At 47.0% G+C, this 27,451-nt stretch overlaps 1 protein-coding gene and 1 pseudogene across 1 annotated transcript; both read left to right on the top strand.

Moving 5' to 3' along the window:
* The first annotated feature begins 695 nt into the window (after nucleotides 1-695).
* On the top strand, nucleotides 696-1,943 carry LOC120842788 (uncharacterized protein K02A2.6-like). The gene is made up of 2 exons (XM_040213965.1): nucleotides 696-884; nucleotides 1,410-1,943. Exons 1-2 carry the CDS (start codon nucleotides 696-698, stop codon nucleotides 1,941-1,943), a joined length of 723 nt encoding a protein of 240 aa, XP_040069899.1.
* Nucleotides 1,944-17,435: 15,492 nt separating this feature from the next.
* On the top strand, nucleotides 17,436-21,444 carry LOC120842789 (annotated as a pseudogene).
* Nucleotides 21,445-27,451: the final 6,007 nt, after the last annotated feature.

Raw genomic sequence — 27,451 nt, forward strand, 5'->3', positions numbered from 1 at the left:
GCGTGTTCGGTGTTTCGGCGGGCTTCTGATCAGTGTTGTCGGTCGGCTGCGTGTCATATCTCTAACATCAGCGGTTTTATGGGCTCACGTCCCGAAATCGTTTTCTCGTGCATAGATTATTTTTCGCATTCATAGATTTGACGAAATAGTGGTATCCGAACGAACTTTACGTCCTTTAACCGTACGTCTGTCTGCACGTCAAAGCTTTTTGACGTACAGTCCAAGACAATCAATGTACAATCAGAATCGCTACCAAGACATCTTGATGGCATTTCGCGGCGGCCGACTGCCACCAGGAAACCATCAGAAAGCCGACAAGCGGAGTCTGACTGGAGCTTGACTGTCGGTCAGAGTAGATGGCCAATCAGACATGCTTGACGTACAGTCAGCGGTCCACTAGAAAACATCGACTGCCAAACAGGGTTACATTGATGGATGTTTCATTCGGAGCAGCACTACCGCATCCCAGTTCCAGAAGAACTCTTTGCGCGGCTATTTGGGTGCACTGTGTTTTCAGTGCTCGATGCCCAGAGTGCCTTTCGGCAGCTGGCTCTCGATGAAGAGAGTTCGTGACTGTGCATATTTGCCACACCTTCGGGTCGGTAGAGGTTCCTCAGAGTTCCATTTGGACTCAGCACAGCTCCAGAGCTCTTTCAGCAAGCCATTGATAGAATCTTCGAGCGCCAAACATTGTGATGCCGTACTTCGACGACATCTTGGTAGCCTCTAGAACGCAGAGTGACCATGCAACCCATCTGCGAAAGGTGCTTGAAATAGCACGCAACAAGAATCTGAAGCTGAACAAGCTCAAGCTGGGACTGTCTACAGTAACGAACCTTGGTCACCAGCTAACCCAAGACGGCATTGCTCCCGACCCTGAAAAGGTAAAGGCAATCAAGGCCTTACAACCACCAAATGACAAGGCAGAGCTCCTGCGATTTCTTGGAACGGCAACATACCTTATGAAGTTTGTTCCAAACTTCTCAACAAAGACGCAACTTCTGCGTGAGCTCCTGAAGCCCGACGTGGCATGGCACTGGACTTGCCAGATGTCCAATGCAGTCAAAAGGATCAGAGACAACCTGACCACTGCTCCAGTGTTGCATACTTTAATGCTTTGCGACCAATTGTGACATCAACCGACGCCAGCTAATATGGAATTGGCAGCATACTTCTGCAGGACGGATATCCAGTGGCATACGTATCAGCAGCTAATGCCGGCACAGCAACGCCACGCGCAAATAGAAAAGAAACTGTTGACCGTAGTGTTTGCCTGTGAACAGTTCTACTACTACATCTATGGTCGAAGCGTCGTGGTAGAGACTGATCACAAGCTCCTCATCCGCTTGCACCAAAAGGAATTCTATAAACTCTCCCCCAGACTCCAACGCTTGCTCGTTCGTATCCAGCGTTTCACCGTGAAGCTATTCCATGTGCATGGAAAACACTTGACAGCTGCTGACACCCTGTCTCGTGCACCTAATCCAGCACAGACCATCAAGCCAGTAGACAAGGAACATGGTGTCCTGGTCTGCACATTGGTTCAAGCATCCACAGCAAAGCTGGCTGAAATCCACGCTAGCACGGCAGCAGATGAGGTCTTGAAGCGTGTAATGACCTACATCGAACACGGTTGGCCAAACAAAATCTCAAAGGTCCGCCCATTATTCAGACCCTTCTACCCAAGAAGTGAGCTCTACATAACCGATGGCTTCGTCTGCTATGGCGAACGACTAGTAGTGCCAGAAGCATGCAAGAACAATGTGCTCTCAAGACTGCACATGACCCATCGCGGCATTGTCGCATGCAAGAACCTGGCTTCCCAAAGCGTCTTCTGGTTTAGGATAAACCAGGACATCGAGGAGCTGATCAGCAGCTGTGAAGCTTGTCAACGCCACCAAAGAGCAAATCAAAGAGAACCTCTTCTTGACCGAGACTTGTGAATGCACCCATGGATTTCTTCCACGACGGTGGTACCACTTATTTGCTTGTGGTAGATTATTGCTCAAAGTTTGTGGAAGTCAAGAAAATGTCGACTACGACGGCATCTGCTCTTATATCAGTGCTCAAGGAGCTATATGTGTACCTACCACGGCATACCAAGTGGAGTTGTCAGTGATTAAGGCCCTCCGTTTGATTCTATGGAGTACAGAAGCTCCCACAAGGAGTGGGATATTGTCCACAATCCATCGTCACCACTCTTTCCGAGGTCCAATGGTCAAGGAGAAAGGACAATACAAACCATCAAGGCCACAATGACTAAGGCTCTCTCCGAAGGAAAGGACTTGGCACTAGTTTTGATGACCTACAGAGCAACACCAAGTAACGGCCTTCCATCTCCGGCAGAAATGTTGATGGAAAGAAGAATAAGGACTCTAACAGCAGCCTGTCCAAGCAGCTTGCTGTCACACTATCCACACAAATCATTCTCCAAGCAGCTACAAGCAAGGCAGCGTGCACAGCATAAACACAGGGATCAACATGCGCCGGAGCTGCCTCCTTTTCAGAAGAACCAGCCAGTTTCGTTTTGGCATGGGAAAAGTTGGAGAAAAGCAGTTGTGACACAGGTGGGTTCAGCTCCACGGAGATACACGGTGACATCGGCAGATGGCCAGAACTACGCACGTAACCGCCATTACCTCCATGTAAGAATCGACTCCAGAGGGTTCATTGCAAGGCCAAGCCCAACCGGAAAAATGACCCGAGGAACCTCCGACTGACGGCTAAAGACTACTATCTTTTAGACTCCTCGCCCATTGCCAGGGACTCACCTCGTCAGTCGAATGCAAGAGACTCGCCACCACAAGCTCAACCCCGCCAGACTCGCTCAGGAAGACTTGTGAAGATTCCGTCAAGGTTCTTGTACTAAACCCTGTCGGACATTTTATTTTTGTGCATTTATTACTTGTGTGGCGGCATGTTATAAATCGATATGTTTAGAAGCACCCTCTCGGTGGCGTTTTGCACAGGGAGATGAAGCTCTCGGCTACTTCCGTCCGGCCGCATATATTTATGACGTCCGTCCGGTCCGGCGAACTGGTTCCGATTGCCGCGCTCCGAGCGGGAGTTGGCACTTGTTATTTTCTTTTAAATAAATATGATTCATATATTTAATGAAGTGAAATAAATGTGAAGTTGTTTTGAAGGTGTGAATGGCTTTGAAGCTTCTTATCGTAACTTTCTCTTTCACTCTTTCAACGCGTCTGGGCGCGCTTTCTCTCTCTCCGAACCCGCGCCTCGCGCCCCGAGATGCGCTGGCCACTGGCGCCGGGAAGTCGGTGGACCGCTAGAACGCGCGAGAGTAGCGAGCCCGCGAGCCGTTTCGCTTCTGGGAGTACGTCGCAGCGCGAGATTCGTGCCACGCTCGTGCGTGCGCGGCTTTCTTTTCTTTTTTTCGTGGGAACTCGTTGTTTTTGTAATGTGGTCAAGCATAGATTTTCGTCATCGCCACACCACCTGCTGTGCCAAGTGGGGAAACAATCACTGCCGAAAGCCGGGACACCAATGGTTTTGAGTTTCAATGGACGTGACGTGAGGCACTCTCTTTTGGTCTTCTCTTGCTTAAGTTTCTAATTAAATGTTTGCAACAGAACCTAACTGTCGCAGTGGTAGTGAGTATTAATTGTTTGATATTGCCAATAGCTGCACGAAACCAAATCCTATCATTGTTTAGGATTCCCCTTGTTCATTCGCCGCGAGAAATATGTCGTTGTCAAATATCTGGCGACGTCTGTGTAATATCAAGATTGAGCACATAAGCTCACTTCGAAAGATGGTAAACTTTTTGCAGTGAGCTATTTATTTGGGATTGTTGGCAGCTATTCACGCGTGTGTTCGCGAGGAGTGCAAATGAGCCTAAATATTTTTCGATGAACTGAGGATGAGCGATGGAGCGATCCGTACTGGTTTCCCGTTTCGTTTAGCAGTGACGCAGTCGTAAATTTAAGTGATAATATTAAAAAGTAATACAGGTTCTCGATGAAGACTCAATACCAAAGACTGAACTTCTGTTCTTTTTAAACTCATTGCTTAGTTTCCCTTAGTTACAAGCAGGGTGTCGAACAAAACCCGAACCATAACCGAAACAAAACCGTTATTTTTGACTGAACCGGTACAAAACCGAAACCGTAATCGAACGCTTCATATTGAACCCGAACTGGAACGAAACCCTTATCTGATGTGGCGGTTACCGGTTCAACGAAAGCGGTTCAGGGCCAAGTGTGTCAATAATTGGTTAATGGGAAAAGTTAGGGCGCATTTCTTTCTTATATTGCCAAGATCCTACATACTGTCAGATATGTATACATTTCGTTATTATTGCATACGTAATAAAAAATACATCATCATCAAAAGCCGAGACACAAAGAAACCGCCTGGTCAACGAGCTCACTCAGTTCCCTCCTCTACTTTGGCATTTGGAGAGCTTCAATTTTAGTTTGTTTCTTGGAATGACCCTGGGGGGCGGCACGGTAGCGGCGGCGGCGATTTCAAAGCACCGCTTGGCTATGAAATGTCAGTGTCGGAGCGGATTGCGCCACTCTAGGCACGGAGGCTTACGGGTCCGCGAATGTTTGACCTCAAAATATACCGTAGTTGCAGTCAATCAATGAGCCATTTAACCAATCGAGCACAGGAAGCGCACCACGTGAGTGTGACAAGTATGTAGCGCCCCCTCCATTCCGCCCATCAATGGCCGCCAGGCTCGGCGGGCAACATTGATTACCGCGCCGAATAAACGCCGTGGAGCGCACGCCGCCCCGGTCAGTCATCATCCACCCTCACAACCAGGCTGCGTGTCGTCTCTTCTCGGCGGGTACTTCGGCCCCCCTTCTTCCACGTTCTAGAAGGATCGTGACAGTGAGCTTCCCCTTGAGGGCAGCGGCACGCTGAAGGAAGGTGGGACAATAACCGCGCTGCATCGGCAGTATAGTTTGTAGGGTCGCCTGTGGTCCATTTCAATGAAAACAATATTTTCAACCTGTTAAAAGTTTAATCTTGCAAAAAAAAAAAAAAAAAAAAAAAACAAGGGTCGTTGGAGGCAATGCTACTCGGCGATGATTCTCCGACGCGACGCGCCTTGGAAGGAGGCCGGGGAGAGGCAAGGCTGAGAAGAAAATGTTACTTTGTACATATTTTCCTTGTAGGTTTGTCAGACTAGCAAGACCAGCATTCCGCCCGTTCAGCCTAAAGCCTTAGTTCAAACATTTTCTCAATTTTGTGTGAAGCCCTCTGTCATCGTCTTCAACTGAGCATCCGAGAACGTCGTTCGCTTTGGTGGCATTACCAGAACTTTGTTCGGTTGCTGACAGTTTCAAATGTTAATTCTGTTATATATTATTATCACGGAGTTAACGTTAACAACTCATGCTATGTAACTGGTTCTGAGTCCCTCAGACTGGGTCATTTGCATAGAGCTTTGCTTGCGATAAAAGGTCAAAGAGACTTGTTTGTTTGATTGTTTGTATGAGTTTATTTGAGACAGAACTTATAGAATGTTTCGGGGGACATGGCTAAAGGCACTTTGAAGTGCCTGACGAGGCCACGCCGCCCTTTTTGGCAACAGCGGTAGCAAAACAAAACAAGAGTGACATGCTTTCACTGCTATACAATAAAAAACAAACACAAAAGAAGACAAATAACAAACAACCAGGGGTGTGCGAACAGAGGTGGGCCAATTATCTATAATATTACATTTTGCTTCAACAGAATAAAAAAAAAAACTATTTGTGCTATCACATGCATTTATTATTCAAGAAGTTTAGGACATATTTTTCGTTGTTTTATTCATCCGTAAATAAAAATTCTTTCACACTTTCCTGATAATTAAGGGGTGACCTGGCGCTATTTAGAAAGTCTAAAATAGTTGGGTGTTGATTAAAAAAATCTGGTATCTGAAAACTTAGCTTCTGATCTCCATACTTTGTCCGTGAACGAGATTTCATTATTATATTTCGTCTTAAATTGTACGACCTAATTTTCACGGGGTACTTTGCATGGAATAGCAATTTTTCAGTATGAAATTGCCGCCAAATCTCGAGACAGTTTATATTTCTGTAGATTCCTTAAGTTTAATATTTGGTATGCTCTAAATTATGGTGTGGCTTCCTAAAAAATTCTGTTTCCAATTGCTCGTAATGCTCGCTTTTGTATAGGTAAGAGACGATCTAAGTTTGTTTGGGACGTACTTGACCACACTAATAGACAATAACTTATGCGGGAGTGTATGAGGGCGAAATAAATTTGACGTTTAGCTTTTTGAGGGAGATAATATCTTAATCTATTCAAAAGACCAATAGGTCGACAAAGATTTCCTATGAGCGAATCAATATGGGGTGTCCATGATAAGTTTTCGTGGAACAGAACTCCCAAGAATCAAACTGTTGAAGATTGCTGAATGAAAGAGTCCTGGAATTCTAATTTAAAATTTGACGGTAATGTCATTCCTTTCGGTTTAAATAGTAAGTACTTAGTTTTATCTACGTTTAAATAAAGTTTATTTGAGTTAAGCCACATGTCTAACCCCCTCAACCATTTTTTTGCCCTTCCAAAAAGATTGTGTATGTCTACACCGGAGAAGAAAATATTTGTATCATCTGCATATAATACTATATTTGAACTACCATGTATGTTTACAATGTCATTGATATATAACAAAAATAGTATAGGTCCAAGAATAGATCCCTGGGGGACTCCATATCTGATGCGTTGAAGGTCTTACTTCACTCCGTTTATGGTTACATACTGTGTTCTGGACGCGAGATAGTTTTCAAATAATAATAACGCAACACCGCGGATTCCATAGAACTGAAGTTTCTTTAAGAGTATGTCATGTTGAACGCAATCGAATGCTTTTTTAAGGTCAAGGAATATGCCTAGCGTATATACTTTTTGTTCTATATTCTCAAGGATTTGTTCTTTTATTCCAAGCAGTGCAACTTCTGGTGATTTATTTTTCTGAAAACCGAATTGCTCCTTTACTAGAATATTACTCGAAGTCAAAAATTTAACAAGTCGTTTATTCATGATATTTTCAGCTAGCTTCGAAAAAACTGAAAGCACAGAAATAGGTCTATAGTTGTTTAAATCATTAACTGGTCCACCTTTGTGTATAACAGCCACACGTGCATGTTTCATTTTGTCCGGGAAGACGCCTGTAGATAGAATGAGGTTACAAACGTGAGCCAGTGGAAAGCTGATGATGATGATTAGGGTTTTAGTGGCGCATTGACAACGGAGGTCATATTGCGCCAATTCAATGTTGTTTAGCTGGCACTAAACAAAACGGTTTAAGATAACAGTATAAAAAAAATTACAACTGGTGTAGGTAGCCAGTTTTCTTTAGGTAGTCGAGAACACGGTAGCCAGTTTTCTTTAGGTAGTCGAGAACACGGTGAAAAGGCACTAAAGGGCAGTCACTAAGTAAAAACATTGGATGAAAGGGAAGATAACCCCTAAAAAGTTCAGGGAAGCTAGACCGGCGCAACTGATGGTGAAAAGGGCAATGCCATAAAATGTGTAACACTGTAAGGCCTTTCCCACAATGGGAACAAAGCTTCACATTTTCGTCACGGAGAAGGTGCAAGTGCGTCAAGCGTGTGTGGCCAATTCTTAGGCGGCAGAGCAGAACCTCTACACGCCGTTCCCTGTGAAATGAGCTCTCCCACAGGGCCAAAATGGGTTTGATGACATGAAGCTTATTGTCATACTCTCAGTCCCACTCCAACTGCCTATGACATCAAGAGTGATTTTTTCAAAAACGGCTTCAAATCTTGATGAGGTAATCCACAAGTTGCTACTAAATCTGGCAGATGCAGCCAAGCTATCGGCTTTCTCATTCCCTGGAATCCCCACATGACTCGGCACCCAACAAAACTTTATGTCATGTCCGAGTCGGAGGGCTCCATATAATTTACCTCGTACATGCAGAGTAAGAAGATTCTTTGTAGGGAGCAGTGAGGACACAGCCAGTAATGCGCTTTGAGAATCAACAAAGAGAATAGCTTTCCTTATATTGTTTTTTAGTATGTGATCAACAGATAGTAAAATGCCATAAAGCTCTGCAGAAAAGAAGTTTAAGAGATTTCATGAAGGAACCAGAATATACTGCGCAGCCAACAAAAGACGAGGATTTCGACCCATCGGTATAGAATTCAGTGTAACCTCTATATGTATCCTGTAATGAAAGGAACTCCTGTTGAAGAACTCGTGGGGAGGTAGCCCGCTTACTGTATTTTGTAAGAGTCCAGTCGCAAACGATTGGGACTTCGTCCCAAGGAGCAACTCTGTCCCTGTAATTTAGCACGGCAACATGAAGTGGGACATGAAGGGAAGCGCTGAAATTCTGAATGCAAAAGTTGAGTGGCCGTACAATGCTCGGCTTGTTTTCAAAAAGTCGAGAGAAACGACAGCCATGAATGGCACTGTAAACTGGGTGTTGTGGATTAGAATAGACCCGATAAGCATAACACAGACTCAGGTACTGTCTGCGTTTCTCAAGCGACATCTGATGTGTATCGGCATATAGGCTTAACACAGGTGATGTACGAAATGCACCGGAGGCAAGTCTGAGCCCCAAGTGGTGAACGGGATCCAGCATCTTCAAAGTAGAAGATCGTGCCGAATCATACACGACTGCACCGTAGTCAAGCCGAGACCGAACCAGGGAGTTGTATAATCGTAAGAGGCATCGCCTGTCCGATCCCCATGAAATGTGGGACAACACCTTGAGAACATTTAAAGAACTTAAGCATTTACGTTTCAACTTCAAATGTGGCACAAAAGAAAGCTTCTTGTCAAAGATTACACCAAGAAATTTGTGTTCCTGTTGAACAGATATGTCTATGTTATTGAGATGCAAAGTGGGGTCCAAAGACAAACCCCGGCGCAATGAAAAGGGAACACAAACAGTTTTTTCGGGAGAAAACTTGAAACCGTTTTCATCCGCCCATTTGCTCATCCTGTTGATAGTGAGTTGTAGTTGCCGTTCACAACTGGAGAGGTTACATGAAGAGAAGGAGATCTGCACGTCGTCTACATAAAGAGAATAAGATACCAATGGCGGTATCACCCTTCCAAGACTGTTGATCTTAACAGCAAAAAGGGTAACGCTTAAAACTCCTCCTTGAGGGACCCCATTTTCTTGGCTAAAAACATCTGACAGTGTGCCACCCAAGCGAACCTGAAAGGTTCGCTTGGTTAGGAAGTTTTGTATGCACTGAAGCAATCGACCACGCACACCGCAGTTGTACAGATCTCGAAGGATTCCATACCTCCATGCGGTATCATATGCTTTATGCATATCAAAAAATACCAAAACACAATGTTGTCGGTGCACAAATGCCTCACGAATAAGGGTTTCTGAACGAACCAAGTGATCTGTGGTTGATCGTCCCTCTCGAAATCCACACTGGTTAACATCAAAAAAGTTCTCAGCCTCCAAAAAATAAAGAAGACGCCGATTAATGAGCCTTTCATATGTCTTCCCCAGGCAACTAGTGAGTGCGATGGGGCGGTAGCTTGTGGGGACAGAGGGATCTTTTCCATGTTTCAAGAGAGGTATAACATGAGCACATTTCCAGCACTGAGGGAATGCAGCTTGTTTCCATAGGTGATTAAAAAACGTCAGCAAATGGCAAAGTGATTCAGGGGACATTTCATAATGAATTTTATCTGGGCCTGGTGCAGCCTGCTTTTTTGTAGCAAGTGCTACTTTGAGTTCACCCATAGTGAATGGGTTGTTGTATGAAACAGTGGCAGACCCTAACATGGAAACTGACTGCTTTTCAGGAATAGACTGGAATTTCTTAAACTTTGCGCTGAAATTTGAGCAACTACTGATAAGCTGAAACTGTTCACCAAGGATGTTTGCTTGATCTTTGAGTGATACAGAGGAGGAGGAAAAGAGAGGAGTTCGAAAGGATTGGTAATCTCCTCGGACCTTCCGCAGGCGGTCCCACACTTCTTTTAACGGTACAAAGCTATTTAGGGCTGAAATATATTTAACCCACGATGTCTTTTTGGCTTGTTTTCACGTCCATCGAGCCTTGGCTCTGCTTTTTTTAAATTCTATCAAGTTAAGAGGCGTCGGATATCGGCGGAAGATTCCCCAAGCCCTATTTTGTTACTTTCGAGTGGCTGTACACTCATCGTTCCACCAGGGTTTGCATCTCCTGGGGAGCTTACCAGAGGTTTGTGGGATAGACGATGCAGCAGCATTAATTAAACATTCAGTGACATAAGTTGTCGCCTCCTCTGTAGACATACTAGTAAATAAAGAGGAATCAAACACAGCTTCTGAACCAAACAGAGCCCAGTCGGCCTTCTCAAACTTCCACCTTGGAAGGCGGGTCGAAAGCGAAGGAAGAGGTATAACTGTTTCTAAAATTATGGGGAAGTGATCGCTTCCAAAAGGATTATTTAAAACCTTCCACGAAAAACATGGAAGAAAAGATGGTGATGATATGTAAAGATCTATTGATGTGAATGTGTTATGAACAGAGCTAAAAAAGGTTGGTTCTTTCTTATTCAAAAGACACAGTCCAGATAGCGATAGGAGCTGTTCAATAACTCCACCACGGGAATCCTGACGAAGGATGGATTCACAAAGGATGGTGGGAATTAAAATCACCTAAGATTAAAAAGGTTTGGGCAGCTGATCTACGAGGCCTTGGAGTTCATGGAGATGCAATGGACTGTAAGGTGGAAGGTAGAGCGATACAATGATGATGAGGCGATCAAAGAGGACACGAACTGCCACTGCCTCAAGTGGTGTTTGAAGAGGTACTTGAGCACACACCACTCTATTCTGCACTACTACTGCAACACCACCGGAAGGAGTGGGGGAAAGGCGATCCTTCCTAAAAACTTGGTGACGACGTAAGATCTGTGTATGATTGTCATTGAGATGAGTTTCCTGTAAACAGAGCGCCACGGGACGGAGCTCATCAAGAAACATGTTCACGTCATCAATATTACGAAGAAGGCCGCGACAGTTCCATTGCATGACGCCCATATGTTTACTCATAGCAATAAAAAGGTAAAAATAAAAAAATAGACTAAAAAACAGGACGAAACATAAGATGACATCACTATGGTTTAAAATCAATTTTTACACGTGGAGCGTTTTTCTTTTTCGACGTATCTGCCTGCCTCCCAGTGGGGTCACTGGGGGCAGAGAAAGAAAACACCGATCCTGAGGAGGGAACCTCCTCGTCGGATCTGGGCCCACTCTTGTCCATGGGCTCCTCATGCGTCGCCGACGGCCGCCCCTGGGGGGTCGACTGCCGTGACGGCTCACCAGGTCTATTCGGACCAGAGGTGCGGGGTGGCAGGCCCCGACCAGGGGGGGCCTTCCCCTGCTCTGAAGTGGATGCTAGTGAGCCAGCATCCACCCTTGGCTTGGAACCCGGTGCCACTGGCACCGCCCCTGTGGGTTTAGGAGGGGACTTCAACGAGAGCCGCAGATCATCCGGAGACGTCTGGGTTCCCGTCGATGCCGTTACTGGTCGTGCCGGTCCCCTGCGCACGACCTCGGCATATCCACCCTTTGATAAGAAAGAAAATCGTTTGTTTGCTTCTACGTATGGTATGTTTTCTTTGGCTTTCAGCGTCAGTATTTCTTTTTCTTGTTTCCAAAGAGGGCAGGAACGCGAGTATGAAGGGTGGTTACCTTCGCAGTTCGCACATTTTGGCTCATTGTCACAGTTGTCAGCAACATGTTCTTTGCTTGAGCACTTAGCACATGTGTCGGCCCCCCGACAGCTACGTGACCCATGGCCGAACCGCTGGCACTTGAAGCACCGGTGGGAGTTTGGCACGTAGGGTCGGACTCTGCACTGTAGGTAGCCTGCCTTTACAGTCGCAGGGAGAGTGGTGCTGTCAAAGGTTAGGATGATGTGCTTTGTTTTCCGTTCGCTGCCATCACGACGAATATTGATTCGTCGCGCAGCAACAACTCCTTGGCTTGAGAGCCCCTCCACTAACTCTGCGTCTGATGTGTCTAGCAGGTCGTCCTCGGAAATAACTCCTTGGACAGTGTTCAGTTTGCGGTGCGGAGAAACAGTGACTTTGTAGTCCGAAACCGAGTTGAGAGCCAGGAGGGCATCACTCTGCTGTTTTGTACTGATCTCAACAAGGAGGTCTCCGGATGCCATTTGCTTCGCATGAAAGTTCTGACCAACAACGCCTTCTAGTACCTTGGCTACAAGGAAGGGGGACAGTTTGCCCAGTGGCTTTTCACTTTCAGAATGTAAAACTAGAAATCTCGGAAACTTTTCGGAAACAAGAGACATTTCAAAATGAAACGGTACTTCCGTGCGGGTCCCTTTCAGGGCCCCATCAGGAGGTTTTTTAGTTTGAGAACCCATATAGATGGGAAGGAGTTTCAGTGCCCGGGTGCACCGCCCACCACGGAGCCCAACGAGGGGGTAGGTAATGTGCCATAACAAGAAAGGCTTGGCTGACACAATTACTCTACCAGTGCTGCCCGGGCACTATAACCGAGTGTGGATGCAGGGACAGGACCTGTTTCCACTCAAGGTTAGCCCTTGCCGCCTAAGAAGGTGAACAAGGAAGGAAGAGAGTGCAGAAGAAAAGAGAAAGAGGTGGAAGGAAAAGTGAAAGAAGGAAGAAGAGGGTAGAAGAGGCGACTGACTGAATCATCCTGGTCGGGCCAAGCCAGGACACCCGTCTACGAGAAGCAGGGGTCGAAGCGGTGTATTGCCTCGCCCGGGGGGCCCCGAAGGGTCCAAACATACCCCGGGCTCAGCTCAACCACCAGGGTCCCCTTTTCCCCGGACACGGGTACGCCACGCACAGCCAGACGTGGGTGGGCGAACCCACATGGCTCAAGGTTCGTAGTGACGCCACTCACCAAGCACCTACAAAAGTAGGTGCCCCCTGCGTGCGGGTATGGTGGCCCACGTGGCTGGGGTCCGTGGTGACGCTACTCACCAAGCACCTAGCACCTAAGGTGCAGGTGCCCCCTGCGGAGCTCGGCGTCCGTGGAGACGCCACTCTCCAAACACCTGCTTTCACAGGTGCCCCCTGCGGGGGGTGGAAAGCTGATTTCTTCACAAACGGCCTTTAAAGGTCTAGGCTTGATGTCATCAGTACCGGATGCGCAGTCATCTTTTAGTGCCCTATTTAGGTCTATAATTTCACACTGATCAGTCGGATATAAGAAGAGGGAATGTAGGCAATTTGTCCTTATGAACTGTTCACATGGTATATCTACGCGGTCATTTAAAGGAGCACCAGCAGTAACAAAGTGGGCGTTAAACCGATTTGCTATCTGTTCTTCCGATAGCGCCTTATCGTAAAATGGCACTTTTTTGGCTAGAAGTTTTTAGAAGTTAACTCATTTACTGTTTTCCACATCAAGCGGGGATTCCCCATAACTTCCGAAAGCTTTTGCATGTACTATTCACATTTTGCTTTTCTAATATCAGTGTTTAGTTTATTTCGTACTTCTTTAAATATGCAAAGGTGATTTTCACTCTTTGTTCTTAAAAATACCTGATACAGCTTGTTTCGGTTTTTAATCCTTTGATATAATTCGCTAGATATCCATGGCTTACGAGTTTTCTTATGTTTTTTTCCCACCTTTAAGGGTGTCGTGTACGGCGAACTGTTGTGGCGCGTTCTCAACAGAGGGCGCCACCTCACCGGCGCACGGGGCAGCAAGCAGAGGCAGCGCGGGCACAAGGACGCTGGCAAGATGGCGTAACGACTGAGTATCAATAAACATATTCTCTCGTGACATATGAATGTTCGACCTCGGAAACATGACATGGTGGCAGCGGTAAAAGAAAGAAACGACTAACCTCAAGAACAAGTAGACGCCGTCCAGAGACCGGTGAGCGCCCACCAACTACTCAACATGCCGGGCGAAGAAGGAAACGTTGCCACACAAAGGGCAGCGGCAACGCAGCAGCAAAATGGCGGGAACTTCTTCAACCCGTTCGCCATCGAACTTCCAGAAAAGTTGGACTTTCGCGACCCAAGTGACTGGAAACGGTGGAGTGCACGTTGGGAGCGCTACCGTGTCGTGTCGGGCCTTCACCTCCGCGACGCGGAAACACAGGTGAACACTTTTCTGTACGCGATGGGCAAGGGAGCCGAAGACATCTTAGGGTCATTGCAACTGACCGACGCCGACCTCGCCGACTACACAACAGTGAAAGGCAAGTTCGAGGAACACTTCATCCCCTGCACGAACATAATATTCGAGAGAGCAAAGTTTAACCGCCGTAAGCAAGAAGCGAACGAGTCCGTCGAGGTGTTCATCACGGATCTCCACAAGCTCGCCGACACGTGCGAATACGGTCGGCTGAAGGAAGACCTCATCCGCGACCGGTTGGTTGTGGGACTTTTAGACGTGGGATTAAGCGAGAAGTTACAGCTAGATCCCAAGCTCACGTTACAGACCGCCACAAAGAAAGCACGTAACTCGGAAATCGTAAAAAAACAACAGAACGAGCTGCGCGATAAACTTGAACAAGGTGCTGCGGTAGACGAGCTGCGAGGGCAAAAAGGACGCCTGAACCACGGAAATGGGCCACGAAAAGGAGGCAAGGCACCAGTCAGACATCCGACGGTACAAACCTCTTGCAAGTGGTGTGGCAGCGCTCAACAACACTCAAAGAAACAATGCCCTGCGGCTGGAAAGCAGTGCCACAACTGCAGGAAGACCGGGCATTACGCCACTGTATCTTTGTCAGGACGTCAACACTCGGGAGGAGAACCACAGCAGAGGCCATTCACCACAAGAAAAGGAACTGCAATTGCGGAGGCCGTGTTCCTCGGTGAGCTCTGTGACAAAGAAAACCAAGAGCCATGGTTCATCACAGCAACGGTGGAAGGACGTCCAGTGCACTTCAAAGTCGATACAGGAGCAGACGTCAGTGTTATTCCTCCGTCCCAGCACGACAACAACTGCATGGAGAAACCAAAGACACCAAACAAGAGACTTTTTGGACCTGGCCGAACACCCATCAAGGCGAAGGGAATGTTTGATGCAACCATTTCATGGCAAGGCAGGTCAACATACCAACAAGTCTTTATAGTGGAAGGGCTACAGACTGCACTGTTGGGACGACCAGCTATACGAGCTCTTAACGTTCTGGCACACTTAGAGACAGTGGAAACAAAAACACAGGATAACCCGACTCAAAAAGGCAAGTCTCCCGAGGCGAGACCAGAGTTCAGCTCACTGTTCACGGGTCTGGGTGAAATGAAGACAGCTTACAGGGTGACGCTCCAAACCAATGCTACACCTTATGCAGTGGCAGCACCCCGACGAGTACCTGTTCCACTCCTGCCTAAAGTCAAAGCCGAACTCGAAAGCATGGAGAAACTGGGAGTCATCAGGCAAGTTGACCATGCAACGCCCTGGTGTGCGCCTATGGTCATTGCAAAGAAAAAGAATGATGAGATCAGAATATGTGTCGACTACGGACAGCTAAACCAGAAAGTGATTCGGGAGAGAGTCATCATGCCAACAGTGGAGGAAAACCTGGCAAAGTTGGCAAATGCGAAGCTCTTCAGTAAGCTCGATGCCAACGCTGGCTATTGGCAGACACCCCTTGCACCAGAATCACAAGACTTGACCACTTTCATTACGCCATTTGGAAGATTTCAGTTCCTGCGGCTGCCCTTCGGCATCGCAACAGCTCCGGAGCTCTTCCAGAGGGAAATGCTCCGCATCCTCGAAGGACTGCCTGGGCAAGCATGCCACCAAGACGACATTGTCGTGTTTGGGAGAGATCGAGCTGATCATGATGCTAAACTTCTAGCAGTGCTCCAGCGCCTCAAGGAAGCTGGAATGACGTTAAATTCACGCAAGTGTGAATTTCGGAAAACGAAAATCAAGTTCCTTGGACACGTGCTGGACAGTAACGGTATCGCTGCAGACCCGGAGAAAACAGAAGCCATCAGAAAGATGTCACCACCGGGGAACACGACTGAGCTGAGACCCTTCCTGGGCATGGTGAATCAGATGGCCAAATTTCTTCCAGGACTAGCCGAGAAGAAGCCGCTACGAGAGCTGCTGCTCAACGAGACGAGTTGGTGTTGGCACCAACCTCAGCAAAGAGCGTTCGACGAGATCAAGGCTGACCTGACGACAACTCCTGTCCTGTGCTACTACGACCCTCAGAAGCCTTTGACACTATCAGCAGACGCTTCATCATATGGCTTAGGAGCCGTACTCCTCCAAACCGATGACGAGGGGAAGCGACAGCCAGTGGCATATGCCTCCAGGGCTATGTCACCAAAAGAGCAAAGGTATGCTCAAGTAGAAAAGGAGGCCCTCGCTGCAACGTGGGCGTGCGAGCATTTCAGGATGTATGTGCTCGGACTGCACTTCGTGATTGAGACTGACCACAAGCCATTGGTGCCTTTGTTTTCGACGAAGAGCATTGACGAAATGACACCACGACTTCAGCGTTTTCGCATGCGTGTGCTCGAATACGACTTCACGATTGTGCACATTCCAGGAAAGGACATGCACACTGCTGACGTGTTGTCGCGAAAGCCACTACAGTGCCTAGATGAAAACCTCGCGTCAGCGATCGAAGAGTATGAACTACTGACGATCGAGCAACTGCCAGCCTCGACTGACATGCTAAACAAAACTAGAGCCGAGCTGCAAAAAGACAAGACGACGTCACTCGTCATGCACTATTGTGCAACAAAATGGCCCAAAACGGAGACGTTGACACCAGAAGTGCGCAAGTATGCAAGTGTCGCCGACGAACTGTCAGTTGTACATGGACTCCTGCTCAGGGGAACAAGACTCGTCTTTTCTCCAAGTCTACGCCAGGAAGTACTGGAAAGACTTCACACGAGACACCAAGGTATTGTCAGGTGTCGAGCGAGAGCACGCGAGTCTACATGGTGGCCAGCGATCAGCCAAGACATCGAGGTATTCGTGAGCAGATGCCCAGCCTGCGAGAGGCACCGCCAAGCACCAACCGAGCATCTGCTTCAAACTCCTCTCCCAGAACGTCCTTGGCAAGTGGTCGGCACCGATTTGTTTTATTTCAAAGGAAGAAACTACATCGTAGCCGTCGACTACTACTCAAAGTTTTTTGAACTTGAAGAGCTGCACGGGACACTGACGAAGCATGTTGTCCATTTTCTGGAAGACCTGTTCGCTCGCTATGGCATTCCAGATATCATTAGGTCGGACAACGGCCCACAGTATAACTCACTCGAGTTCGCACAATTTCTGAGTGGCTGGGACGTAGAACATGTGACATCTAGCCCACACTATGCCCAGAGCAATGGTGAGGCTGAGAGAGCGGTCCAGACGGCCAAAAACATTCTGCGAAAATCTGACAGGGTCATTGAAGGCCTTCTGGCACACCGAGCAACGCCAGGCCCTGAGGGCTACTCCCCTGCCGAACTTCTCATGGGCCGCAAGCTAAAGATAAATGTTCCTACCATACCTGAGGCATTGCAACCAAAGTGGATGTATCGATCCACGTATCGACAACGAAACAAGGCCATTCGGGAGAGGGAGGCGGAAAACTACAATATACGACACAGGACGCAAGAAAGAGAGCCCTCCATCAAGGTACGGTGGTCTACGTCAGGCAAGGCACCCAACAACAAGGAACCGTTGTTGGACCAGCAGATACACCGAGATCATACAGGGTGCGGCCGTAAAAGCTTTCGCATTTGGCACGCCTAGCAAAAAACGAATTTCAAATGTACATACCTGAAATTGGGCACGCGAACGTCGTTTATTCCAAAGTTTTTTGCCTATTTTTTTCAGACGCCAACTCTGGTGTAGCGAATTATTAGAAAGATAACAAAAATGGCAGACGTGCATTTCCTATGGCCTATACCCGCCCGTTCGCCGTCTGCTATCTAATTTGTGACGCCGCTCCCAGATGGCGCACTGAACGCAAAAACGCGGGAAACGCCGCACGAAAGGCTGGTGTCGGGCGAGATAATCGCGATAAAAAGTGATTTTACCGAAATATGTGAACGATTATGCCCTTTTACTTGAAATTTAGAAACTGGCGGACGCCCTCGTTTAATAAAAAATATGTTCTAAACCAGACGAACGTGTGTCTTCCTTTGTCGTCTGCTTATCTGTTGACGGGTTCGTTCCCAGTGAAAGCTCAACTTTGGAATAAAGAGTGCCGCTGCTGAGGCATCTTGATTGTTCCTATTTATTGTTTTTGTTGCACTATCTTCTGCAGTTATTATCAAAATATTTTGATAATAACTGCAGCGATGCCGCAATACTCAACAAGTGAGTGTGCCCAGGCAGTCAAGTGGTACGTGGAGCGGAACTCGGTGGGCCACAGCACCACGAAAACTTCGCACTGCATTTCATAAACGCCCGCCTTCACGCCCGACTGTTTTGAGTTGGGCGGATCGTTTTGTGAGTGGAGAAGACTTTAAAAAGAAGAATCCAGTCAGTGAACGTGAGAGCCTGCTGAAAAATAAGGAGCTCATTGAAGCGGTGCTTGCTGTCTTCGAGAGCGACCCGCAATTGTCAACAAGACGAGCAGCAGTAAATTAAATTATCTCGTCGCATCATGGTGTCTTCTTGCTTGCATGACGATCTGTCAGAACTTGACTTGAAACAGGTAATTTCATCGATCGTTCATATATTTCGTTCCAATCACTTTTTATCGCGATTATCTCGTTCAACACCAGCCTTTCGTGCGGCGTTTCCCGCGTTTTTTGCGTTCACTGCGCCACCTGGGACCGGCGTCGCGAACCAGATAGCAGACGGCGAACGGGCGGGTATAGACCTTTTCACCCTCCGCCGCATGGGCGCTGCCATCTTGGAATCACGTGATGCGGCCGCCATTAGGTTGCTTCAACTTGTTGCTCCGCTCTCCCGTCCGCGCCTTGGCGGATGCGTTAAATGCGTGCTTTTCGTCGCGTTTCACCGCGTCTCTTACCTTACTCCGTAAAGTGTCGTCCGATACTTATACTTACTATGCAGTTGCATTACATCATTATGCGTGCAACTTCTGTAGTTGATTTTGTAACACGTTTTGAATATTTTTTACCGTCGGCGTGCGGGGTACGTGTGAAAACGTTTTATAGGAACAGGAATCAGCGTTAGCACTTGCGCACATTAAATACATATATGACTTGAAGAGAGCCTCGAGGGTTCAAATACCAATAACTTATGAGAACTGAAGTTTGGTTACTAATAAGGGCGGAACATTTGAAATAGGAAGCCCAGTGTTATTATATATATATATATGAGTGCGCATTGGTCTCAAGGAAGAAAACAAAACCACCCAGCGTAATTAGCCACGTGTTTTTCCTGAAAAAATGGTGTTTTGTAGTTCCAACAGATCGAAAACAGTTTCTTTTGATTACACTAGGGAACTAGTGGACAGGGCGCGGGAACAAACATTTAGTTTGAATAATTTTTTATGCTAAAAATAATGGTACCTTAACTTTAGGCAACTTGTTTGTTCGCAAAATCACACCTATATCTGTTTTACGTTCTTAATCGCGTGTGTGATATAAGCATTCGCTTTATCGGTTTATTTATGAATTCCACGGAATTGTATATCGTGCTTGGTCCCATGTCCATAGTTTTCAGTTGCGTTAGTAATTTTTAATATAACCATGCAATTTCAATTAATTTATTTCAACACAAATAATTGAACTCCCCGCGTAAGAAACTACCCCAGACAGCTTGATAGTGCCTATGATTCATAAAATGTGACGCCGAAAAGAATCCTGCATGAAAATCACCGGAGTGCAGCCGGTTGTCGACGGCGCATAGGGAGTTACTTTCAGTAGATGGCGACGTCAAAATGTGCAAAGAGCATCGTTTCAAATCAGTGAACAGCTTTCTGCACAGGTCCATTGGGTGGTGCCTGGCGTTCGACTTCAGCCAAACTTATCGGAGATCATTTCTTTTGCGCTCTTCAATTTCATTCGGCAAATTTTACGGAAGATGAATATCAGACTTTATTTGAAGCCTGGCATTCACTTATCTTACCATTCTCATACCTTGAGAACGTCGTAAGCAAATGTCCATATGACGAAAAGTTTATTTCATAAGGCCAATATTTTGAAATGCTGTAAACGAGTACTTTAGTTAAAGAAATTTTCTAGTCAGGATAGGCTGGTCTATCAAAATATTTGTCGAGCGCCTAATTTTTTTAAATAAAACAGGCCGAAACAATATTACTTTTTTTATATTATCTACGTGATTATATAAAACTTGTCTAGTCATTATAAAAGACATTTCCAGTCTCGAAGTTAGAAAAGGTTGGTGTACGGAAACCAAACATCGAACAGTAAACTTGTCAGTTCATCTGTTCTTGGTGATTCAGCAGATTGTTAATCATGTTGTCGACCTGATTTTTTCACTAAGCACTCATGCAATATAGTCTGTTGCAATATAAGATGATCAGTTCAATATCTAACTTGAGCGCGAGCTATCTACTTCCGTACCGCTCGGTGCACGCACAGCCAAAGCACGGCGGCAGGCAACGAGCGCACGGTGCAGGCGGAGCTTGTCCTGCTCTTTATTTTTTTTTCTTCTTGAAATTAGTGTCCGCGGGTACGGACGTGGACTATGGTACTCCTCCCTGCTCATCAGCGCAGTTGTTTCACCGCCGAACCTGGCCGAAATTAATGATGGACGGAATCAGACGCATATAGTGTTCGTAAAAAAAGATCGCAATTTAGGCTCGAAACCACTTCGTGGTTTGCCAAGTGGCTCAGTACTATTGTTTCATTCGCTGTGTGCTACTAGAAAGAAATTCATATCGCAAAATTAATCGAAAGGGGCATGAAACAGCATCACAATCGTGTGTACGTTGAAACCGAAACCGACCGAATTGAAGCAACCTAATGGCGCCGAGTGCGCCAGCGCCCTCTACCCACCGGTCAGGCAACTACTGAAATGAAAAGGTCTATAGGCCATAGGAAATGCACGTCTGCCATTTTTGTTATCTTTCTAATAATTCGCTACTCCAGAGTTGACATCTGAAAAAAATAGGCAAAAAACTTTGGAATAAACGACGTTCGTGTGCCCAATTTCAGGTATGTATGTTTGAAATCCGATTTTTGCTGGGCGTGCCAAATGTGAAAGTTTTTACGGCCCCACCCTGTACATCGTCCAGACAGCCGCTGGGAATGTCCGACGTACCAGAAAGCACCTGCACGATGTGCCTCAGGGAAATCTTCCTAACAATAGAAAACCGCCCTGCCCAGAAGAGGCCAGGCAAGTCACCCGCAGCGGTCGAGCCGTGAGACCACCAGAACGTCTCAGCCTCTAGTTGAGCCAAAGACTCGCTTCTCAGGAGGGGGAGGTGTCGTGTACGGCGAACTGTTGTGGCGCGTTCTCAACAGAGGGCGCCACCTCACCGGCGCACGGGGCAGCAAGCAGAGGCAGCGCGGGCACAAGGACGCCGGCAAGATGGCGTAACGACTGAGTATCAATAAACATGTTCTCTCGTGACATATGAATGTTCGACCTCGGAAACATGACAAAGGGAAAACGTGTGTTATACACGGAAATAAAATGGGATAGAAAAACGTCATATGCCCTGTCTGCATCGTTTTCTCTCAAAGCAATACTCCAATCTTGACACGAGATAAAGTCCTAAACCGCTGAATCTTTCGTTTAGAACAATCTTTAACTAATGCTTCTTGTTTATAGCCGCGTGGCTGCTTACAAGGTAGAAGACAGTATATTGGTAAGTGGTCACTTAGATCGTACATTAATGTACCTGATCTCAAATCATCAGAAGGAAGATTTGTTATACAAAAATCAGGAGTGGTTTCTGTTGTCGAAGTAATTCTAGTTGGTACAATTATTATGTTTGTGCAGCCATACGATTCAAATATTTCTTGTAAACGTGTGTAAGATACATTGTCCGTGCAAGCATACTACTAGACACAGTACTAGACAAAGTATCGCCACGTGGTCTTTAGAACCGCGTTTTTCCGCCGGAACTCAAAGCGCTACCAAGATCTAGTCACATTTTATTATACAAGCAAAATGTTTTACCCGCGCCAAAACAAAGGTGCTTGGTCTCAATAACTTCTTAAATTCGTTTACATAGGACGCGAATGGTCTTTTAACATGGTTCATGTCGCCTCCGCATGGGCGGCCTCGTAAACTTCGCGCCAAACTGCTTCGGCCATTTGCAAGCGGCAGACTCCCGGCGATTGCTGCCCAAGTTGCTGTATCTTTCAAACCGTTTTGTGACAAGCAACTCGCGGACGGGTGTCACGAATTTGAACGATTTTCTATGGCTTTTTTTTCGATTTTCGCAAGCCCACCTGATGACTATGGCGAGTTGTTTGTTTTCGCGTGCGAAGAAGCCACCGACACCCTCTGGAGGGGATCTATGGAGGGATGCCCAGTCTAGACGGGGCACCTCATGGGTCGTTGCCATTTTTGGTGCGTTTTAATGTTTTGCTATTTTTGGAGACTAACACCTTCCGCACGTGTTTTTGTTCGTTGGGAAGCTAGTGAGTAGAACAATTTATGTAGGACACGGGGGGTGCCTTCCTCGTAAGGCAAGGTCGACATCACGTTTGCCAGTATGTGAGCCTTTGGCTAACCTAAGCGAACGTTTTGGGGCGCTAGTTGAGAGTGGCCGAAATGGCTGGTGAGCCGCTCGACCAGCGTGCGATCTTCACAGCCCAGCATGTGCGTGTTCGTCACTTTGGAAAGCAAGCGAAGCACGCCCTATACGCACGAACACTAAAGTCAGTGTTCGTGCGCTATACGCACGAACACTGACCACGCCCCCTGCGCTTCAAATCGGGGCCGAAAATACGCAGCCGACGTGGGACGGGGAAACGCTCTGAGGTTAGGAGAAGAAAATAGTTTAGCAGCTGGCAACCCTGAGTACTTGAGCCTTTGTGGACGGTGGAGCGGAGCTCGCTTCTCGATTCGACCGAACTCGCTGCACTTTTTGTGTTTTCCTGTTGTGTTACGGTCGTTGTCTGTATTTGTTCTTTCGACTTCCTAAATATTGTGTTCAGCGGTTCTTGTACTTGTTTCTTCATATAGTCATTTTACGTTTTTTTTTGGATAAGGATCGAGAACCGTCATGTACGCACTGGTTCGGTTTGTGAATGACCTGGACAAGCACCGCCGTGTGATACACGTCGATGATAATAATATTATTAATATTTATTCAACTCGGAAAGAGTTGCGACACCACACAAGGCGAGGGGCCCATACCAGGAGGTCTGTGGTGCCGCAGTTACATGAGCGACAAAGAAAAAAAAAACATGCCAAAAAACAACATCAACAACACTCGGATGCGTAATTCTTATGCTCGGCGGTAAGCACTCGTTATAGGCCGCGATTAGGCCTCTTTGGTGCTTGCATTTTCGCCCTGTCAATTTTGGAGATACCGAAGAAGTGCGCGAATGCCCTAAGAGGGTCCCAGTGCCAAGATTAAACATGCAACGATTTTAACGTTGAAAGAATTGGCATCTTCTACTTTTGACATTGTTCACTTTGTCACAAATGACAGAAAACACACCTCCTTTTATCGAAATGTTGCGATTCCGCCACGTAATAGCAAGGCAAACATTTGAATATTCCCCGACCTGCAGCCGCGAGCGGCGGCCATGAGAAACACGCGGCATGACATCAATGGGAGGTCTTGTAGAAAGATAGCAAGTTGTGCGAATACCTGCTCGATAAAAGGTAACTTTTCTATAAATCTTGTCGTTTCAACAAAAATATAAATGCGTGAAAAACCTGGTATCATCGACAAAACTTTTATTATACGAAGTTTTAGTGGAGCCATCTATCCTAGGTCCACAAAACCGTCAGCTCTATCTGCTACCACGAACAGCCGCCAGAAGCCGAAATGGGGACAGGGCCGGAAGGGTATGGCCCACTGATCTCAATGACAATTGCTGGATCGCGCTTACCGCTCCCTCAAGTGAAGCCACCGGACGCAACCTGACTGGGATACGATATGCGGTTTTGCCAGCGTTTTGCTGCGGTTTTCCAGCGGCTGTAAACACGTTTTCTACTCGTTCGTCGTCATTCGCCGAAGAAGTTCTTTAAGATCCTGTGTGAGGCGTGATACTTTCTGTTGTGAAGACGTAGAAAATTTTACGAAAGTGCAGTGTTGCAGGAAAAAGGCACAACTCGTCGAAAGCAAGTCTCGCCGGTCTGGCGGCGTGTTCAAAGCTTCCTTGGCACGCCAAAGTGCCGTGTCTCTGTGCCTTCACACGCTTGGATACCGACGAAGAATCGACGCCGTGTGGATGTGTTTTGCGAGTGCAATGTGCGTGAAGCCGTACGTATCTAAAGGTACAACTCATCGAAAGCAAGTGTCGCCGGTCTCGCGGCATGATCAAAGCTTCCTTGGCACGCCGAGTGCTGAATCTTTGTGTCTTTCCAGGCTTGGATACCAATCAAGAATTGACGCCGCACCAAAGTTCTGAACGTCTGTCGCGCGTAGGTGCCTTTAGATCATCTATATATATATCGGCCACGGAGTTCAGGATCGTCCAGCGTTTCGGTGAGTTGCTATCAATAAAGCGGGGGGGGGGGGGGGGGGGGGATCTGTGCGTGTTCTTATGCACTAGTAACCATGGGTATGTTCCAAATCTACTCTAATGGATCACATGGAAGCACGAATAGAGCAGAGCTGTGGAGTAAGGAGGGTTTTCGAAGGCAAAAGTACAAGACGGTGAGAATTAAAATCTTTGAAGCGCGGACCATATGGTCGTGTGCAATCTGTTGACCAATCAGAATTAGGCGAGCCGCACTCAAACGTCAAGTGCAATAAAGTAGTTTGATAATGAGCCAGCACTGATCAGTGATGAGGAGCTGTTTTGCGCAGCATTCTGTAAATCGTCTCAGGACGAAAAAAAAAACACGTACCTTCCGCCCTATTCCATCGCTATTGGACGCTAGAATAAGCTCGTTTCTGGACCGCGAGTGCCGCAAGTATACAGTCGTCAGAGTAAAGTAAGACGCTGATCCAGAGGCACATACGGCTTCACGCACATTGCACTCGCAAAACACATTCACATGGCGTCGTTTCTTGGTCGGTATCCAAGCGTGAGAAGGCACAGAGACACGGCACTTCGGCGTGCCAAGGAAGCTTTGAACACGCTGCCAGACCGGCGAAACTTGCTTTCGACGAGTTATGCCTTTTTCCTGCGGTACTGCGCTTTCGTAAAATTTTCGACGTGTTCACAACGGCAAGTCTCAACGGTGCGCTGAGTCTTAAAAACCTTCTTCGGCGAATGACGACGAACGAGTAGAAAACGTGTCTACAGCACGTTGGCAAACCGCAGCAAAAGGCTAGCAAAACCGCAAATCGTATCCCAGTAAAGTTGCCATCCGGTGGCTTCACTCGCGCTGCAGCGAACAAGCGGGGAAGCGCGATCCAGCAGTTGTCACTCAGGTCAGTGGTATGGCCGGACCCGGATGAGACTTTCCTCCTTTCACCATATTGTTCGCGCTGCGCCCGCCAGCACGTGGTGACGCGATCGCGAGCGGATGAGTTCTCGCTGCCCACTGATGGCTCTAGAGAGAGAACTTTACCGGAACCCCGCGCCTGCTCCATCGACGTCACTGCGCACGTGACCCGGAAGACGATGCGCAAGTTGAGAGGCGGCAAAAACCTGGACCTTTTTTCATTTTTAAAAATAAAACTAGGGTATTCAGGCAAAATCTGTTTTATGTAGTTCAGTTCAGAAGTGTCAGGCATCAACTTCCACAATTATTTAAGCAAAACCCTGAAATTGTTGCACAGCTCCTTTAACGGCCGCAGAGGTGAGCTCAAAGGACGAGACGGAGACGTCTACCCAAAAACGAAAGAAAGTAATATCCCCAACCTCATTTCACTTTCCGATTTGAGTAGAGCTATACGCACGAAGCGAAACTCGTATAAAACGGATGGTTCAGGCACATAGCCAGCGGGGGAGGCCGAAATCTTTCATATTGCTGGGGCCTTCTCTCCCCCTACCCCTCATACAGAACATGATTGTAAACCTGAGACTGGGGCAGAAAAGAGAACACAACAGAAGGTAGTAAAAGAGGAGGCAACGTCTCAGACGTTGCCTCCTCTTTTACTACCTTCTGTTGAGTTAGTTTTACTACCACCTTCTGTTTTACAACAGAAGGTAGTTTTACTATAGTCAGTTACAGGTTAAGAAGGTAGCGGCAAATGCCCCTCAAAGGGAATCAGATATTCCTCCGCCACCTCCGCATCCAATAGCGTCCCACCGTTTCCGTGACGTCGCGGCCAACGCGCGAGGAGGGTCTTGCCTTTCTGTACATATTTGCTTTATCTTTCTACTTTCACCTAGCATTGTGGAAGCCACGAGAGGGAGATTAGAGTTCTCCCCCACCGACGGAAACAAATACGACTTTCGGGGATTAGCTTCCCCCCCGATGGATACAAAGGCTGCTTTCAGGGGCTCGGTTCCCTCTCCGATGAATACAAAGGTCGCTTTCTTAAAAAGTGGGATCGTAGACAAGTGGGAATCCATTGAAGCGGAACAAGGAGCGTTTCCAGTGAACTCTTCTTTCGACTGCGGAGAGATTTGAAACGGGCGCATCACACTTGTGGGAGGAGCTTCTCCTACCTTCTTGACTTGTAACCGACTATAGGGAGCCTTCATGTGCGCTTTGCTAGGGTGATGCCACCCTTTGTAATACCACTCGCCGACAAACCAGCAGCCATTTTGTTCCTCGGCGATAATCCGTGGGGCTTATAACCCTCCCGGAAACAAGCACCTTATCTCAGAAGTTCGGAGCAGCGTTGTGGAACCCACGGAGGGAGGATTAGCATTTTCCCCCTCTGATGGGATTACCGATGGACACAAAGGCCACTTTCCGGCGCACGGGGAAACCAGAGCCGTATATGTAGAGAGTTTGGTCAATGGGAGGCGCGGGCAGAACCAGGGCGTGTGGCAGACTCGGAAAGAGGGCTTGGCATGCTCTCTTGACCAACCAGAAGCCGAAAAGAATCCCCTAGCGGTGGTAGCGAGAAACAGTTCTGAGCCGATCGATCATCGCAGGTCTATGTTCGTATATGGTTTTAATAAGTGCGTAAGAGTGAAGTGTACTAACTCTTTGTGGTTGAAAATAGGGTGCACGTGTTGTTTCATCATGATCATGCAGAAAGATTGATTGATTGATTACGGGCTTTATGGCGCAAAGCTACTATGGCCATACTGTGCCAAGCTTGTTTAGTTGGGACATACTCAGGTCTTTTTTATATGAATTATAGAAAAGAGGTTCATATGACAAGGTTAAAATTCATAGAGTTAAAATTACAACTCTAGTAGGAAGCCGGTTTTTCTTAAGTAATTTATGATACGATCAAATGGTACTATAGGAGTCTCGCCAATTAGCAGCGCTGGGTGAAAAGGAATCTGGTGGGAAAAAAAACTCGGGGAAATGTGTACGTCGTTCTTGCTCAAGCCCTGGGCACAGCCACAAAATGTGTAA

This window comes from Ixodes scapularis, unplaced genomic scaffold (genome assembly GCF_016920785.2).
Source record: "Ixodes scapularis isolate PalLabHiFi unplaced genomic scaffold, ASM1692078v2 ptg000320l_1___fragment_1__unscaffolded, whole genome shotgun sequence".
In the NCBI taxonomy this organism is placed as follows: Eukaryota; Metazoa; Arthropoda; class Arachnida; order Ixodida; family Ixodidae; genus Ixodes; species Ixodes scapularis.

Coding starts and splice junctions, on each gene's coding strand:
- LOC120842788 (XM_040213965.1), top strand. CDS start 696: ATGCCGTACTTCGACGACATCTTGGTAGCCTCTAGAACGCAGAGTGAC. Junction 885..1,409: donor TTGCTCCCGACCCTGAAAAG/GTAAAGGCAATC, acceptor GTTCGTATCCAG/CGTTTCACCGTGAAGCTATT.